Source organism: Platalea leucorodia (assembly GCF_965183815.1).
Source record: "Platalea leucorodia genome assembly, chromosome: W".
Lineage (NCBI taxonomy): Eukaryota > Metazoa > Chordata > Aves > Pelecaniformes > Threskiornithidae > Platalea > Platalea leucorodia.
The window spans coordinates 3,354,776-3,373,199 of record NC_138859.1 but is presented as its reverse complement, the minus strand read 5'-3'; the positions used below and the strand labels follow the sequence as shown (position 1 = coordinate 3,373,199).

The window sequence follows — 18,424 nt, the reverse complement described above, 5'->3', positions numbered from 1 at the left end:
ATTTGGTCGACGAGGTGTGGAATGAATATTTAAGTGTGTGTTAAAACAGTCAGCATGGAAGGAAAGTTCCTTAAAATATCTTGTATCACTGGAGATTTGCTGCCAGATAGCAAGTAGGAGGAAGCAGTCATTGATGTAGCATCGGGAGAAGGCTGTTCTTTAGCTCTGCGCTCTTCGCCGGCACAGGTTTCTCCCTCCTTTGCGAGGTGCCGCAGTCCGCTTGGACCGCTGCTCCAGCTGAAGCGTTTCATCGGAGGGAGCTATTGCAGGAACAAGGAGCGTATCGAGGAGGCAAATAATACGGAGACTGGAGGGCTCAGTAATGGCTTGAGGGGTTTGGGAGGAGAAAACCCATCTTGTTGAAGATGGGGAAGGAGGGAGCGGCTGGGTGGGGGTCTGGCAGCCAGCCATGGGCAGCCCCACGGCGGGGGTCCTTTGCTGCTGGAGGAGAAGCAGCCTCTCTCAGCTTCTGGGACGATCATGCCTCTGGAAGAGAAAGCGGGCTCGTCCCCCGCCGGCACCAAGCTGAGCTGTGGGCGCCTGTGTCAGTGCGTGCTAAGTTGCGATCTCTGCTTTTAAGGCATTCCCATTTACTCTGTCAGCTTCCAATTCATGTGCTGGAGCACATCCTTGGAATGAGCTGACGCAGTTGGTGGCGGTGTCTTTTGCTCTAAGAGAGTCTGGAGGAAAAAAAAACCAAGACTTCATTTACTTTTGAAGCGTAACTCCCATTATAGCTGCAGCTTATGCTTCCCTGGGTTCACGTAGGCATTTCCTGAGGACAGGTTTCCCTGCACAGGTAGTTGCCACTCCAGGCTTTGCTGCGGTACCTTTGAGCTGGTTTCCATCTCTTCTTTCCACAGGTGGAGAGAGACTTTGAAAGGGAATATGGAAAGCTTCAGCAGTAAGTATCAACCACACTGGTAAAACAGGAACAGTAGCATACTTCTCTGTTGTGCCCTCTTATTGCATCTTCCCAGGACATTTTAGCCAGTTACGCTCTTCCCAGCAAATCACTCACTGCCCTGTAATTTCTAATTCTTCAGAGTTTCTCTGGTGGCCGGGTGTTCAAAGGTATCCTAAGAAGTATTTGCAGTGGGGTTGAGGTTTGCGGATTATGGCAGCTCTAAAGTAAAGAGTGTAAAATTGCCAGAAAACTGTGGGGTCACCGAACAGCTCAACACCTCTGAGGACAAATACTGGTTTTACCATACTGACTGTGTCGCATAAGCTCACACTTATCATCTGGAAGCATTTGGCTTTACCATTTGTGGTAAGTGTGAGGATTTAAGAAAATATGTGACTTTGAATAAGAGATCACCAACTTGAAAAGGTTCAAAACCATCTGAAAACAACCAGAAAAGGTTGAGCAGTACTGAACTTCAGAGAGCTTTGCCTGGATATTTTTAACTCACAACAGAAGCCAGCATATTCAGCCCGTAAATGATTTGTTGCATGTATGATACACTTCAGTTTGTTTCTTTCCAAGATTCAGACTTTGCCTTGTTCTCCCATCTTTCAGATTGGAAGATCAGACCAAAAAACTTCAGAAGGATATGAAGAAAAGCACAGATGCAGACTTGGGTATGTGACTGTAGGATACATAGACTGTGAACTTGGCCACAAAGAGATGAAGTGACTTTCTCAAGATCACATGAGTAATCTGTGACAAGTCTGGAAAACAAATCTAGATCTCAGTCCCACTCAGTTTGCTTAGTTACAAGGCCATCTGCATGAGCAGTAGCTCAACCAAGGGAACAGAAAGCATGTTATGGGCTTAGTCCCTATCTCTTGAGCTGCAGCTTGCTGTGTGGCCTTGGACAAGTCACTTTCTTTTCTTTGCCTCAGTTTCTGTGGCCGAAAAAGAGGAGTAATTATTCCAGTTCTCATGTTAGACAGGCAGGAGCAGTCTCCAGCTGAGCCTGTTGGGTCAAGCAATGCATATTCGTCTACTTCAGGTGAGGGCATCTTCTGCTCTCTGAAGCCAAAGGAAGATGGGCTGAGGCTTTGGGGGGGTCTGCAGAGCACCACGTAGGCATCGCCGTACGCGTTTCGCGTCGGAACTGCTGACCTAGCAGCTCTCATTCAGGAATAACCCTGCTCGTTCCCTTGGTGGCTTCTTGCTTTGGCTTGACCTCGTGGCAGCGGGCGACGTAGGAAGCAATAAACAAGTCATCTCTGCGTGTACCGCCGCAGCTGCCTGCGCGAGGGGACATCTGCCCTTCAGGTGTCCCCTCCCAAGGCACGGCAGCCCCTGCCCGCTCCATTCATAGCTTCTCTAGTAGGAAACCGGTGTGACCGCACCACGTGGCGCAGGCTTGAAACGAACATGGGAGAGAGAAGATGGAGCGATCTGGCGGAGGGGAGCTGGGAGAAGTGGATTCGGTGGATGCCAGTTATTGAACCGAGCAGGGCAGCCTGCAGAAACATGCAGCAAGGAGCTGTTTTAAACACAGATGGTTTTTCTCAGCATGTGGTTTGGAGTAGTCCCTATTTGTACCGGGCCCCCACAGCTCTGGAGCCAAGGCAGATGCACCAGCGCAAACAGGTGTGGGCTGGACTGGTCCAACACTCATCTCGTGGGAGTTGGGTTCACAGAGGGGCAGGGGAGTGGGAAGGAGCCCGACCGGGCGCTTTGCCAGAAGGAGGGCTGGCAAATTTGGGGCTTCCCATGATACAGGCTCTCACCTGTGCCTATGTGTGTGTGCATGCTCAGATATTGCCAGACATAAACACGGATCCCGGCTCTTGCCCGTGCTCTCCCACCCTTCCCAGAACCGTGCTGGCTGTGCGTGTGCTTGCACAGGGAGAGCGGTGGGAAAGGCACCAGTAACTGGCTCAGCCAGGACTCCTTTCCAGGGTGAAAACTGCCCTTTCTGGGGACTTTGGTCATTGTCAGGGATCCTTGGTAAATTTTTCCTTGTTAAGGATTCCCCTCCCCTCCCTTGCAGTGGGCGTTGTTTATATGGAGCATTTCAAGTCCCAGAGGAGCTGTGGGAGGACTTTCTTTTTCCGTTCTGCTACATGGCAGAGTCACAAATGAGCCTTGGCCAGATCCAGTAAGATCTGATTTCTCATTTAAAGGCACGAAATCATGAGCGTAAGGGAAGATTTTGAATGTGGTCTGGTGAGGGATGGCTGAAGGAAAAGGAGGTAGATCTGATCAAGCTCTGAGGACTGCTTTCCTCACCTGGCAGTGCCCATTCCCGAGAGGAGGTGGCTGTGCTTGCTCAGCCAACATCCAGCCCCCATATCCCGACGAGGACGGCAGTGTATCAGCGCTGTGTCCTCCTGAGTGTCTTATTTCTTCCACTGTACCTCTGCGCCGAGGGTTTTGATTATTCACTGCCTGCAAACACTCCCTAGCAAACTGGACCCAGCGGCTCGAGTCTCCACCTTCTGCCAAAAAAGACTCAGCTCAGAACGAGACCGATTCCTCCGTCTGCATGAAAATGTTCCTGCGAGGCTCGGCCGCTGCCCTGCCAGCTGCAGCAGCATGGCTGGGAACAGGGTACGGGTTATTAGCGGCACTCTCCGTACTGTGGCTAAAGATCACTAACCCCCTTCCCCACCCTCTTTCCAAACAAAATATGATCTTAAGGAGCAGGAGGATGTTCTTTAGTTGGAGACAAAAGCTCTTCTTTTGAAATGAGATGCAGGTGACCCACGGGATCACTGTGGCTCAGATTTGCTCTCTGGAGCGTGCCTGGCTGTTCTCCGTTACTTTTATTGTGATTCAAAAAATCAGTGACTCTCTAAAGTCGCTTCCTTTAATTGGAGTCGTGTCCCGCATGTTTTATTAGCAAAGTGCAGTACAGACCCTCCTGAAGCCCGCCCTGAAGGGCAGGTGATGCTCTCGTCTCCCTCTCCCTCTCCCTCTCCCTCTCGCTCTCCCTCTCCCTCTCCTCTCCTCTCCACTCCACTCCTTTCCCTCTCCTTTCCTCTCCTCTCCCTCCTCCTCTCCTCTCCTCTCCTCTCCTCTCCTCTCCTCTCCTCTCCTCTCCTCTCCTCTCCTCTCCTCTCCTCTCCTCTCCTCTCCTCTCCTCTCCTCTCCTCTCCTCTCCTCTCCTCTCCTCTCCTCTCCTCTCCCTCTCCCTCTCCCTCTCCCTCTCCCTCTCCCTCTCCCTCTCCCTCTCCCTCTCCCTCTCCCTCTCCTCTCCTCTCCTCTCCTCTCCTCTCCTCTCCTCTCCTCTCCTCTCCTCTCCTCTCCTCTCCTCTCCTCTCCCTCTCCCTCTCCCTCTCCCTCTCCCTCTCCCTCTCCCTCTCCTCTCCTCTCCCTCTCCTCTCCTCTCCTCTCCTCTCCCTCTCCCTCTCCACTCCTCTCCTCTCCTCTCCTCTCCTCTCCTCTCCTCTCCCTCTCCCTCTCCCTCTCCCTCTCCCTCTCCCTCTCCCTCTCCCTCTCCCTCTCCCTCTCCCTCTCCCCTCCTCTCCTCTCCCTCTCCCTCTCCCCTCCTCTCCTCTCCTCTCCTCTCCTCTCCTCTCCTCTCCTCTCCTCTCCTCTCCTCTCCTCTCCTCTCCCTCTCCCTCTCCCTCTCCCTCTCCCTCTCCCTCTCCCTCTCCCTCTCCTCTCCTCTCCCTCTCCTCTCCTCTCCTCTCCCTCTCCACTCCTCTCCTCTCCTCTCCTCTCCCTCTCCACTCCTCTCCTCTCCTCTCCTCTCCCTCTCCCTCTCCCTCTCCCTCTCCCTCTCCCTCTCCCTCTCCCTCTCCCTCTCCCCTCCCCTCCTCTCCTCTCCCTCTCCCTCTCCCCTCCTCTCCTCTCCTCTCCTCTCCTCTCCTCTCCTCTCCTCTCCTCTCCTCTCCTCTCCTCTCCTCTCCCTCTCCCTCTCCCTCTCCCTCTCCCTCTCCCTCTCCCTCTCCCTCTCCCTCTCCTCTCCTCTCCTCTTGGCATGGGGAGGTGGGACCAGGGGATGCCCTCCCGGGCTGCCAGCTCCCTGCGCACCAGTGGGGACGCGGCGTGTGCCGGGGTCCGCAAAGCTGCCGCGAGAACCACCGAGCCCACCGCGGCTGCTTTTGCAGAGCTGTACAGGTGAGGTCGGTGACGCAGGGGAAGCACCTGGCCCAAAGTCTCGCCGAATGTGCCTGAAAAGCCCCGGTTTCTGGCCTCCCAGCGTGACCCCGCTGCTCGCCGCAGCTCCCCTCGCTACAGTACTCTTTCAGTCCTCTCCTTAGGAAGGGAAACTAATTTTTCTTCCAGCTGAGGGAGTTCTGCCATTCTTAACTCCGTCCCATTTTGGCACAAATCCTTCTTCAGATGTGGTCACACATATGGATTATATCCCATCTGTTTAAAGGTTTAAATGCCTAAACCCTTAATGTTTGGATAATAGACGGATACGGTAGCTTTGTTATTCCTTAGTTAGCATCTCGTTCTGCATTGAGCTTCCCAGCTATTTAGCTTCTGAGCTCTCTGTATAATTGTGTGTAACCTTTAAATCAGAATGTTTAACCCCTTGATTTATGATCTTAAGCCCCATTATTCAGATGACTTTAACTTTTAATATCTGAGTGAGTACAGTAGGAGTCTTTCCAAAGCTCATCTGTAGCACGGCTCAAGCATCTGGCTTTCTGATCTTAAACTGGAATAACTTCCAGCAACAGTGCTGACGAAAAAGAACATTCTTTTTTAGTACCCGTGACTATTTTTTTTCTTATTTATTCCCATTTATATTGATGCTTGCCTTTTTATTCATCCTTTTTTCCCATTCTGTACCTTAGCTATTTTCTTCCTCTTTTGTAGTGGCCCTGTCATAGGGATTTAGTTTTCCCTTTGAAGACCAAGTGTGTGGATAGGAAGAGAGATGTGTCGGATGGAAAACAAGCAAAAGTGCCAGCGAGACAAGAACTGAAGCCCGTCCGTGCGTGACCTGGTGTTTCTGTATTTCTTGGTGCCAGTCTCACCCTGGCTTTTGGGTTGGTCTCCACGGGCAGAAAATTTAGGCTCACTGAGGGAAACTGCTTAGCCAGCTTGTGTCTCTGCTGCTTGCGTAGCGCCTGTTTTGAGAGTAAAAGAGAAGCCTCGTCTTCCAGTCCTGTCAGTCTCGTCCTTTTCCACCAGCAATAAATCCTCTTCAAATATATATATTTTCGTAAAGCCATTTGAAAGATTTAAGGGACTGATTTTCCTCATTGTGGAAGAGCTGTAGCAAGACTGAGAGTGACACTTAATAGTCTGTCGAGAAAAGACGTATAAAAAAGCCCATCTACATTTTTTTAAGAGAACAGTGCTTTTGTTAGTCTGGTATTATTTCTGGCAACACCACAAGCTGTACATTGGAGTGGTTCAGACTTAACATATAAAAACAGTTCTCTGGGTGTTTATGTGAATGAATTGGTGGCTCTTCCTTTCTTTTCTTTTCACCGATGTTGAGTACCTTCCTGGAAAGTTGTGCTAAACCCTCCTCGGTGGCTGAAGTCCCTGATTTTTGCCCACGGTCACCCTTTGCAGATGCAGGAGCCAGCCTGGGCAATGAGGACTCATATGGCTGTCCCGCCAGGCAGCCGCTGAGACGTGACCCTCTCTGCTTTCCTTTGCATGCTCCTGTTGCCCACAGCCATGTCCAAGTCGGCCGTCAAAATCTCTTCGGACCTGCTGTCTAACCCCCTGTGTGAACAGGAGCCCAGCTTTCTGGAGATGGTCACAGCCTTCGACACGGCGATGAAGAGGATGGACTCCTTCAACCAGGAGAAGGTGAATATGGGTTTGGCTGAAGAAGGGGAGACCAGGGTGTGCAGAGGTGCTGTTGGTATCTCCTCCTTCCCATTTTGTCATCATCTCCAAGACGTTTCCCACATGAGTTTCTCTATAGTCTTACTCTTCTTCTGGCTCTGGTTGTACTGGGGATTGCAGCTCATCCCGAGCACATGGGAGAAGTTTGCTATTTCTTGGTTAAAGGGCATCGTGGTTGTGCTCAGAAGCCCACATCACCCTATGGTAGGCGCTGTGCAAACATGTATCGTTGTGCAAACAGGCTTTTTCAACAAGCCTGACATATAATCATCCCTTTTGCTTTCAACAGGTGAATCAGATCCAAAAGACAGTCATAGAGCCTTTGAAAAAGTAAGTACCAACGTTGTCTTATGAGCCATATCGAGTGTTTGTCATAACCATGTACTTTAGGGATGTGTATCATCGAAAGAGATGTTGTCGGGTTAGAAATCAGCCCTTGCTAAAGAGGTAATAGTTCACGTCCCGGTGACAAAATGGCATCCTTCTTGCTTTACAGTTGGGGCATGGAGAGGTGGGATGGTTTAGCTGAGTCTGTAGTCTGTGGCAAGGGTAGAGACCTCTCGTGTCTTGGCCTGCCAGGTGTCTTTATCTGTACTTTAAAGAACACCTGAGATGAGTAATCCTGAGTGCATTAAAGCATCCAGCTTCTCTTCCTTTACGTGTTGGTTACTCCCAAAACTTTGCTTCATCCAAAGGAGAAAAATGGACTGGGGAGCTCCCCTGCGGCCAGCAGGCGCGGCCGGTGCCATCCAGCCCAGGGTGGTGAGCATTTAGGTGTTTGAACAAAAGTTTCTTTCCTTTGGAAGTTTTCTAAATAAGTAGAAGCTTGCTTTTAGTGGAAGTTCTTTCGTGTTTATAAATAATATATCCGTGCGGGAAAGAAAGAGATGTTAGAGCCGTCGTAGCTAGACAGTGAGCAGGTGGGAAGTACGGACAGAAAAAGACCAACATCCCCCATCCCGGGCTGGTAACTGAGCCAGGGTGGGATGTCTCAGACCCTGGAGAAAGCCTTGCAAACCTCTGCAGGAAAAAATGCAGAGCGCACGTGGTCTGCAGGGCCGGCGTGGGGTGCACGTGGAGGGGAGCCCGTGCAGAGTCACGCCGAGAGCCACCCTGTCACCGGGCGGAGAGGTGGCAGGGAGCGTGCCGGCGTCGGACCTCGCTCCAAACCGTGCCCGTCCGCAGGGTGCACGGCTTGGAAATAAATCCTTATCGGCGAGCGAGAGCCGGAGCTGTTGACGGTATTGTTCTGGTAGCAGGTTTCCATATTTTCCCCTGTTCCTTGCTCACCGGTGCTGTACGGTGCGTCAGTACTCAGTCATGCCTCGGCACCGCGGCAATTTTGTCACCTAGGTCTCATCTGCTGCAATTCCCCTCTGTCTGCACAATTTCCACCGGCGTTAGCAGCCATTATCAGTGTCACAGGCTGTACCCCCTAAACATTTAAGGAGTGCTTCAGTTGCTATACCAAATGTCTTCTGAAATCCTGAGATTTGCTATTTTGTTACAAGAACAGAGCAAGCGAGCGAAAATAAAATAAAATTACTTTAATATGACAGTAAGTGTTGCAAATTGCTGAATAACAATTTCAGTTTAGGTTTGACACAGGGTGGTTTGGTTTTTTTTTAAGTTGTTGTTTCTGCCCAAATCTGAAAGTAAAATCTCATACACCACTTAGCGCATGAGGTTACAGTGTGTTTCTATCCGAGGGATGTTTGGTGACTCAAGTTTTACCTCGGTCGTCTATCCACGACCAGAAATTCTTGATTATTTAGGAAAAAAAAAATGAAGAAAGAAAGAAAGAAAAAAACCCCAGGCTCATGCTGTGGAATTGTGTTGCTTATTATCTAGATTGTCCTCATGAAAGATACATTAACTTTTTCTTCCAGCATTCTGTTAAAATTGGAAGAAGGGCTTGTGTCTCTGAGATCTTCATGGGTTTTTTTTTTTCCTCCAACTTGTGTTAGTTGACGAAATGAAAGATAATACCATTCCCTGCAAACCTTGCCTTGTGTTTTAAACCCTGGGCAGCGTATGGAGCCGTTCATTAAAGACAATAAAGACATTTCCACATCACCGACATCTTATTCTGCATTTGTGCGGTGTTTGGCTGCTGGTCTGGATGCTGCCGTAGCACAGATGGTACAGAAGGGGAAAACCCTTTCCTATTGCTTTGGGTTTGAGGCAGCTATGCAAGATCACGTTATATTATTCCTGCCGTAGGGAAATATTGGGGGAAGAGTGGAGTTTTGCAGGACGCGGGGGCAGTTGGTTTGTTCCCCCTCGGCAGCAGCGCGGTGCCCGGGAGCGTGTCTCACAAGGTGTAAGGCTCAACTTCAGGGCGGTTATCAGTCCCGTCCTTAGTTAAACGTAAGGGTGTTTACTTCAGCGTCCTGGCTGCTTTCCAGCCTTGGCAATTCTCTCCAACTTCCTAAATTTCCACTGGACTTGAATATGGTATTTTTTCCCTTCCTGCCCTTTGGCACCTGCAAACAGTTGCTGCGTGCTCTTAAACAGCTTATGTTTCACGCTCGGAGAGGCTGCATCTCCGCGCTGAGCAAAAAATGTTCCTTTCCTTCCCTCTTTCTGACTCTCCGCCTAGGTACGTGCATGGCCGAGTCGTGCAGCCAGGAACATTTCTAAAGAGCCCAAGGGTCCATTTTGAGGCTAATGAGATGCAGGAGAGAAATGCAGAGCTTGCACCTCCCCTTGTCCTGCTGGCAGATAAACCCCAGCAACGTTTCTAGGATAAAAGTTTCAGATTAATGAAAGCTGCCTTGAGGAGCTCTTCTTATTTCCAGTTAGGTATTGCTTCCCCTCGCAGAGACAGTCCTCCCCAGCCTCTCCCAAACTTGCTTTGACCTAGAAAAAGGCTTTTGCTACAACAGCTGCACTTTATTACATCTTCACTGGTGGTCTTTTATAGTTTATTAGCCAAAGAAACAGATAAATATAATCCAGGCAATTATCATTAGTGGTAATACATTGTAATCGGAGGCACATGTGCAGTAAAATCTCCATTCAGTTGTCCAGGGATGGTAGGTTTCAGACAAATATTGGAGAATTTGTTAAACCATGCAGAAGAAAGCGGTAGTAGATTTAGAGGGGGGTGGAGGCTCGTATTGTTTAATTCCTTCTGCTTCTGGGGACATAGGGTTATTCAGAGTTTTGCTTTTTGAGCCCCAAGAAGCCCTCGGCTGGCAATCACTCATTTCACTTCAGGGAAGGAGCAAAGCTCTAATGAGAATATTGCATATTTCAGCGTGTGGGTTGGGCAAGGCGCTGGGGTGGCTGGGAAAGGTCGGGAGGGAGCTGCTCTCCTCTTTGGGAGATGCCTGCATAAATTCACACCAGAGCAGCGGATTTGGGGCAAGGGGGGAGCAAAACAGCTGGTTTTTACTTCATTCTTCCAGTTCTTCGCTCTGGCTTGGGTGAGGAGTGAGGTGTATTGGCTGGATCGGGGGTTGGTGATAGACTGTGTACTGTCATCTTAGTATTACATATTGTGTGTCAGTATTTAAGGAAGGAAGCCGCTTAAATAAGCCAGGTGGTTTGGAGATTCACGGGCTTTAATGCCTTTCACGTTTGGAGGCGATTTTCGTTGCCGCAAGGTCTCGAGTTAACAAACTTTAGCTGTCTGAACCTCTCAGAGCGTGGGGATGTCGCGGTCACCCTGGCACGGTACCATCCCCTTGGCTCGGGGCACGGTCAAAGCCGAGGGGCTGCTGCAGGACGGTGAGGCTTTGGCAGGGGTACGGCGAAGGGTGCTGCCACCCGGCTGCCATCCCCGGGGCTGGGTGTCAGCGCAGCGGCGGGTCCCAGGGGTGCAATCCAGGAGCCGTTCGCAGCAGACTGATGTATAAATTCAATTAGAGCTGTATGTCAGCAAGTATCTGCTGGCGATAGCAACCAGTGCTTGGCATCCACGGAGCAAGGGGGGGTCGTCTTCTTCTTCCCATAACCCTGCCATGAATGCGAAGCCTCGAGCTGCATTTCCTCCCCTGCATTTCCACCCCTGGGGCTGCCGGGACCGGAAGCAGGAAAAGCCGCTTTCATGTCCTTAACGAGCCCCTAATGAGGATTTCGTGCACAAAGCTAGCCACATGGCTGCCTGGCCCCCTCCCGCCGCGCGGGGCTCTCGGCCTAATCCCCAGCTCGCTGCTTTTTTGTACCGTCATCTTCATTTCTGGTCCTTTTCGCTCTAGTCGGAAGGGCTGGTTTTAATTTCCCCCTTCCTGGTGGGTGGACGGGCCCACGACGGACGTGTGGGCACGGGCTGAGGAATGGCAGGCATCCCCGAACATAGCCCAGATGCTTCGGCCTCGCGCTGAGCCGTCCTTCTGCCTCTCCAAACTTCCTCCTCATCTCATCCGCCGTCGCTTTCTTTCGCATCTCATGCTCCCCAGCTCTCTTACTCCTTTTTCCCCTGTCCGGTGCCAGCCATAGATCCCGTCCGCTTCCTTTTGCTTTCATTATCCAAGCCGTTGTCCCTAAATAATGCCATAGGGAAGAGCGCACGTGCATGCCAGCCTAGTCTAGCTCACGGGGCTGCCAACAAGAGTGCTCGAGACGCTTGCAAACAGGGAGAAATAAAGGTTTTACCGTTATTTTTCCCTGCGCCGAAGCCCTAGCACCTCTTTCGCATTGCTGACACTAAAAATGGGGGCTGGAGGAAGCCGCGGGGCGAGCATCGGGGATGCATCGGGGCAGGCAGCGGGGATGGAGAGGGAGAGGAGAAGACGGGCTGCTCGGGGAGCTCGCTGTCGGCCGGGAGGCGATGGGATGGTCCCGCTCCTCGAGCATCCCCGCAAAGAGCCGCTCGCCGGGCTCGCCGGCAGCCTCCCGCCAGAGAGGGAGAGAAGTTTTCAATTTTCAAGCACCAGACTTGTCAGCTGGGCTGACTAACGAACGAATCCGGCAGCGACGGGAATCCTAGTGGCACTTTTATCTCCCGTGGCAGTGTCTCTCCAACCCCGTCCTTTTAATTACGGGAAGCTGAAGGGAGGCTGGCGTGGAGACGAGGTGGCAACATGATTTATAATTCAGAGAATCGGCTGATTTATGTATTTTTTTTTTCCAGGGCTAAACTGTCATCCTAAGAGGAGTTCACCAGTACATCCCCCTCTCCCTCCCAGCAGCGGGGAGACAGTAATTTGTATTTTCTTTTCGTTATCCCTGCGTATCTCCCCTCACCTGCTCCTCTTAAGCCGCCTGTGCTGTAATCCCCTCTCAGCAGCCTTGCCGAAAAAGTGACAGGGAACAACGGCGGCTTATTCTGCAAGCCGCTTTCGTGCCGGGGGCTCTAATGCCCTGTGCTGCTGTTTTACCTTCACTCCTGCTCTGTGCTTTTAGCACCGTACCCACCAAATTTGCTTTAAGTCGGCTTCAATTTTCTTTGCTTTGTATTAAAAAAGAAAGTATCGAGTAACAGAGGGCGGCCCTGGGGATTTGTGAGTGGTTACGGCTGTCAGACCCTCTCAGCCCCTACAAAAGCAGGGTCTGGGTGGAGCGTACGGAGGAGGATGGTGCTGGGCTTATCCATAAATACCCACATCTCGGGCTTTTCATCTGTGCTTCTCGGAGCACTTTGCAGCAGGAGGAATCCTTGCTCCCTGTGCGGGTGGAATGGATGGGTGAAATGACCCGGGTTTGCTTGCGAGGCTTCCCTGGTCCTGCTAAAATGCTAAAATTCTGGGTTTAGTTGTTCAGACTTCATTTCCAGAGGGGCTGCCGCTGTTTGGATGTTGCTCACCACCCACGGCACTAATGACGGTCCTCGTCCCTTGTCTGCTGGCACCACTGCTGCCGGGAGGGTTTGCGATGCTTAGCCCAAGGCTTTGGAAGAGATTTGAGATCCTCGCGGGGTTGTTCTTGCAGGGCTTGCGAGACTGAGGGATGTGCTTGTGGATGGCAGGAGCTTTTGGAGGGTTTGTAGCCAGCCTTTCTGCCAGGCTTTCCACCAGGATCGTTTGTAAATAACATGCATGAGATATTTGCAAAGACACTGGGGTGACATGTGAAATGCAGCAGTTTATTAAGGCATCAGAATAACTTGGCAGTGGTGGAGCCCGTATCTCCATATCGCCCTTCATGAGTGTTTACCACCCCTGGCACTTGGCTTGAGATCCTATTTCTGTACACATGGGGAGAAAAACCTGGGTAGGACTTCAATGTGGGCAAGAAACCCACTTCTCTCTGAACTCCAGGGGAATTTCAGAGCTGCTGGGTTAATAGGGAATTCACACGGAGTAATTCCGTCAGGAGCCGGAGGCAGCTTCGCCGCAATCCAGATCAGTCCAAGGAAGGAGCATCCTTCCCTGCTTGAGCTGAGCTAATCCTGCGTGAAAATTAAACCAGGTGACTCACGGGGAGAGCTCGGTTGGCACAGGGAGAGCTCGGTTGGCATGCCGGTGGTGCCTGGAGGAGCCGCGGCTGGCCCGGTCCTTCCTCCTGGTTCCGATGGTGAAGGACCACCGCACCGAGACAACCTCAGCTGCCACGTGGGGTTTGCAAGCAACTTAGAAATCCCCACGCCGCTTGCGCGGCTCGGCTGCGGCTGCTCAGGAAAAACTCAAGCGGGTTTCAATTTTGTTGCTCGCAGCCCTTAAAACCTTTCGAGCATCTCTGGGGGGGGTGGTTTGAGCCCTCAGCAACCCATCACTTAACGCTGATGTTTCCAGCTGGAGCCTGGGGCAGCCGGAGCTGGGCGGCCGTGCCCGGCACGGCTGCGGATCCGAGGAGCTGGCGTGGTGCGTTGCGTTAATGGCAGCCACCCGCCCTCTCTCTGAAATGCAGGGTATAATCTATGCATTAAAAGTCCTTGTGAGACAGTAGTTGCTGTGCCTACACAGTAACAGCCTCTTCAGATCCAGCACTGTAGCTATTTTTTTAAAGCGCTGCCGGAGTACAGTGTCCTTCCATTATGGGCTGCAAAATCGCACCGAGTTGATACTAGGAACAAAAAGGGGGGTAAAAAAATAAAAATCAAGCCTTTTTCCTTTTTAAAACCAGATTTAACTTCAAAGTAAATGGAAAGTGTGTCGCTAATCGTCTTCTGCGTTCTCACTTGCTGCGGTTCGGAGCTAAAGGGTTCGCTCTTCCCCTGCGGTAGCGAGTTTGTAAGATGTAAATGGCTGCGTGCTAATTCTCTGGTGTCTCGTGGCTCTTTTAAAGTACGAGCACCGTGGAAGTGCTGAACATGGGAGAGCGTGCGAGAGAAAGGGCTCAAAAGCTGGGCCATTGGAAAAACACCATTTAAAAGCCAGCGTTGGGTACCGACACAAAGCTTAGCATTTTTAAGGCATCTTCTCGATAAGCGTTTGCCAAGAGTTGATGGATGCGCGGGGCAGCGATGGCCGCATCCAGGCCACGCTGGTGGCCACGGCTCGACGTTTGGTGCCCAGCCTCCCTGCAGAGCAGGGAAGGGAGGATTTCCCAGCCCTGGGCCATCTCCTCCGATGTTTGCCGGGCCCAGAGGCACATCGTACAGGAGCAGTGTGTTACGGAGAAGCGACTCGGCTCGCCCGCCGTAGTCCTTAGTGAGCTGCAACTTGCTCCTGCCCTGCTTTTGGGTGCGATGCAGAGAGGTAGGAGGTTGTGTGCCCTGTTACCAACCCCCCCGTGAGGGATATAACACAAAAATAAAGCCAAGAGCCGCTGGCCTGAGGAGATCCTTCCTTTCCATCGCCAACTCATTAATAATTGGGAGAAATTTCTGCAGAAGCTGCAACCGCAAGCTGCTGACATGAAGTGTGCGCCGTTGGCAAAGAACGTCCGTGCTTTTATACCGAGGAGACCTCTCAACCCGGGTACCCCTTCCCTTCCTCCGTGCAGTCCTTACTGCCCACCCCTATTTCCCTGGCCCTCTCCCGGCGTATTTTTGGACCTTATGTAGAGGGAGGAGGTATTTTAGCAGCAGCCGATAGCCCAGGAGATGGTGAGTCCATGCTTGGAGCCCGGCACAGCCAGGACCCGTAAGCTGCCGCGGCATTTAAATATAATGGGAAGCCGTGTGCGAAGGTTACCATAAAAAGCAATGTCAGGGCAGCAGCATCTGATCCGCGCGCGGGCAGCTGGGCGGCAGGGTGACGCTGGGCGAGCTCCCTGATGACTTTTGCAGGTTGCTCCTCGTGCCACGGCCCCGGCTGCGATAGCATCTTGCGATAGTCTCGGTCAGAAGGAGAATATCATCGGGCGAGCACATGAGAGCCTTGCTGGCCACGCACGGACTGGCCCCGGTTATCCTCGGCCAGCAGGATTGCAAGAACACCTCCCTGGTTCGCCGTCTCAATGAGGGATGCTTGAATACAAATGCTTGAACGCAAATATTTCCCCTTCCCCCTCGCTTCTGGCATTTGCCCTTTGCAAACTGGCAAGGCTCAGGGACAAAAGCTTTGCCTCTGCACCCGCCGGTCCGGCACATTAACACCCTCCGGGGCGAGCACGGCGGCGGAAAATGAGATTTTAATAGGGGATGGAGTGGCTGTGCAGGGCTGCGAACGCCCGTGGTTTTGTTTGAACCCGAATGCCTCTGTATTAGCCCTGCATCTGATTACATCTAAAGCAAATTACAGTCCTGAAGTGAGACTTGTGTTTTTCTTTTTGCTAATGTGCCCCCCGGCCTGGATTAGAGTTGGGTTTTTTTTTCAATTTAAAGAGATCAGAAAGCTGTTTGCTTGCCTCTCAGAAGTGAAAATCGTCACCAGGCTGTTCAGACACATTTTTCACAACCGGTTCCTGGCCTTGGCCCCCCAAAATGACCCCATAATTTGTGGGAATTAAATGAATATATCCGGAGGTAGTGTGACCCATTCCATACGAACCCATAGCCCAGCACCAGCGCAGTCCCCCCCCAGTATAATTTGATTTACTGAAATTTGGGAGACAAGAGCAATGCTCCAGTTTCTGGCTTTCCCTCTTCTGTCGCGTTCAAAAATATTCTCTCTCGTCTTTGCCGTCAGATGTTCATGTTTCCTCAATTTGTAACACATTTTAATAATATGAATCTTCCCGTAGCCTGGCTAATTGTTGGCTGCTGTTAATCCTTCTGTGTGGGGTACAGAGCTCCTCTTCAGCTGGGCAAGCCTTGCTGTACGGCAAGCTGGGGTCTGCAACTCCAAAAACTGCCTGAAAAAGCAAAACTTGCTGCAGTTAATATCTATTTTGCACTTCGTATTTATTTTTCCTGGACTTTTGATCCAACTCCTCTCCCTGCTCGTTCCCTTTTCAAACACGGTATTGAGGAAATACCACATTAGCTAACTATATATGGGGGAAAAGTTGTTTATTTTTCCTTTTTGGTTTGCTCGGTGGAGTTAACAGCTTTGTTTTCTGCAGCAGCTTCCGTCCCCCGTCCCAGATAAGGCAGCTCTCCATGTTCTTGAATACAGCAGCTGGAAGAGAGGGGGAAAACTGTTAAAAATAAAGAACTAATGGTAAAAGCATAAGGGCTGGCAGGAGAAGTCAGAAGCAGGTTGGGACCTTCAAAGTACTTTTACCAGGCTTTGCAAAATTGGCTCGATTTTTATTATTATTATTATTTAAAAACACACCCTTCGACACGTGAATTGACCTTCGCAAAAAAACCCAAGCGTGTGCTTCTAGCTCTCCTCTCAAACACCATACCCTGGCAGGGCTTTGCAAATCTTTATATATAACTTAATCCTTTCTTCCAGTCTCCTGGATGATCGCAATGAAAACTTTTGTGTTTAGAACAGGCTTTGTTTAAACCCCTGGGTATTTTTGGTCTGAATCCTGAATTATTTAGGGACTTTTAGCTGGGAGATTGCCTTGGATGCTGTATCCGACCAAGATATCCCACCCAAAAACCCTTCCCATCCTTTCACCAGGTTCAGCAGCGTGTTCCCCAGCCTGAACATGGCAGTGAAGAGACGGGAGCAAACGCTACAGGACTACAAGCGCCTGCAGTCCAAGGTGGAGAAATACGAGGAGAAGGAGAGGACCGGCCCCGTCCTCGCCAAGCTGCACCAGGTACCAAGATGCTCGCGGACCCAAATCCTGAGCAGGGTCACTGGGAAAACTCGGGAAGAGCTTTTCTCTGGGCATTTGACATCCGTGCCAAGCCTCTGTGAAATATAACATTCTGGAAGGATGTCTTTTATCATTGTAAAATCACCACATAGGGCGCTTGATAACAAAAATGTGAATTACAGCGCTCGGCGAAGGGAAAAAGCCAGTTTTCCAAAATAAAATGGAATAAAAGCCACGAGAGCTGGGGATGCTCGGAGGAGCAGCCAGCGCTGAAGTCGACGCACGGGGGGTTTCCCCCGACCTCCACGTCTCAGCAAGCAGCTGGATGTGAAAAGGGGAAGATCAGAGCGTTTCAAGGCTTTATGTTTGCCACCTGTTACAAAAATTCGTCTTGGAAAATTGCAGTAATTGGTTAACAGGAAGCTTTGCCAGATTCTTTTCTCTCTCCCAAATTTTAGCGAAATCATGATTTTTTTTTAAATTAAATATTCACCAGCATTTCTCTCCAAATCTGTCACTCCTGCAGAACGTTGCTTGATCCTCGAAGGAACAGTTGACTTTCTCGGCGTCAAAGAACATGTATTTTTTGATTACTTTCCCCACAAAAATTAAGTTTTGTGTTAAAGAATAGCCCTATCAGCCTTAACAAAAGAGACCTCCGATTTAATAGTAAGCAGCTTACTTCGCTTAGCCTCGGTGACTAAAGCTGTGGCTGGAAAAATGTGAATGCTTTTGTCCTGGTGATTAAGCAGGTTTTAGTTATTTATTTTTTTTTCTCTTAATGAACTTTTGTGTGATCTAATTCCACCACCCCCCCGCAAAAGATCTTAACTGCGTGAGCTTGAACACCTGCAGGAGCCTTAAGCAGTCCTGAACCTGGGGTATCTGAGAGGTCCACAGATTTGATGGGAAATAGCGTAATCTCATCCAGGTATTTTTATTGAGCTGCAAATTTGCATCTTCCCTTCAGAGCTGTTTGCTCAAAGTCTTCTGCTGTTTGGTGTCCCACATCAACTCCTCCTCGGGAGTCTAAACGCTCCTTGTTTCATGGCAGACGACGAATTTGCTCGTTTGCATCTCAGACCTACTTAAGCCTGATATGATTTAAGGCTTTGTCCGTGCCATCCCTCCAGCGTGCTGTCCCAGGGAGCAGGACCGGCGCCGCGGCTGGGCTCGGCTCGCCGGCTTTCTCCCGCATCCCCCTCCCGTCGGAATGGCACCGGGATTAAGTGGCAGACTTGAACCGGTCTAATATTTCACAGCCCACCCCCTCCTGCCCTTTTCCACACCATCTCAGAGACATTTCCCTTTCTCCCCACGCTTCTGTTTAAAGAAGCCAGTTGGACGCGCTGAGCTGAAGGTCATGGGCGAAAATGACAGTGGGGGCAGGATCCTCTGGCGATGCTCTTGGGAATCGCTGGGTGAGGGGACACAGACGTGGCCCAGGATGTTCTCCAGCCTGGCTGAGCTTTCACGTTGGTTTTTGTCCCCATTCTTCTGAAGGGGAGAAGACCAGCTGGCTCATTATCTCTGCAGCAGCCTCTCTGGGTGTCCCATGCATTTCCTCATGGTCCAGGGTCAGAGCTTGGGTCCCACCAGGCTCCGTTAGCTCGTCACTTGGTCCCACCAGGTTCCGTTGGCTGGTCACTTGGGTCCCACCAGGCTCCGTTGGGTGGTCACTTGGGTCCCACCAGGCTCCATTGGCTG

General features: G+C 50.9%; 1 protein-coding gene across 2 annotated transcripts in view; it reads left to right on the top strand.

The window, feature by feature from the left end:
- LOC309601798 (bridging integrator 3) overlaps positions 1–18,424 on the top strand; it is a 41,883-nt gene that overhangs the window by 16,611 nt on the left and 6,848 nt on the right. The window contains exons 3-7 of one of the 2 annotated variants that reach the window (XM_082334928.1): positions 864–904; positions 1,523–1,584; positions 6,552–6,688; positions 7,017–7,057; positions 16,576–16,717. In XM_082334928.1, the coding sequence (XP_082191054.1) occupies positions 864–904; positions 1,523–1,584; positions 6,552–6,688; positions 7,017–7,057; positions 16,576–16,717 (423 nt within the window). The remainder of the gene's footprint in view (positions 1–863; positions 905–1,522; positions 1,585–6,551; positions 6,689–7,016; positions 7,058–16,575; positions 16,718–18,424) is intronic. The other variant, XM_082334929.1, reaches the window with a different exon arrangement.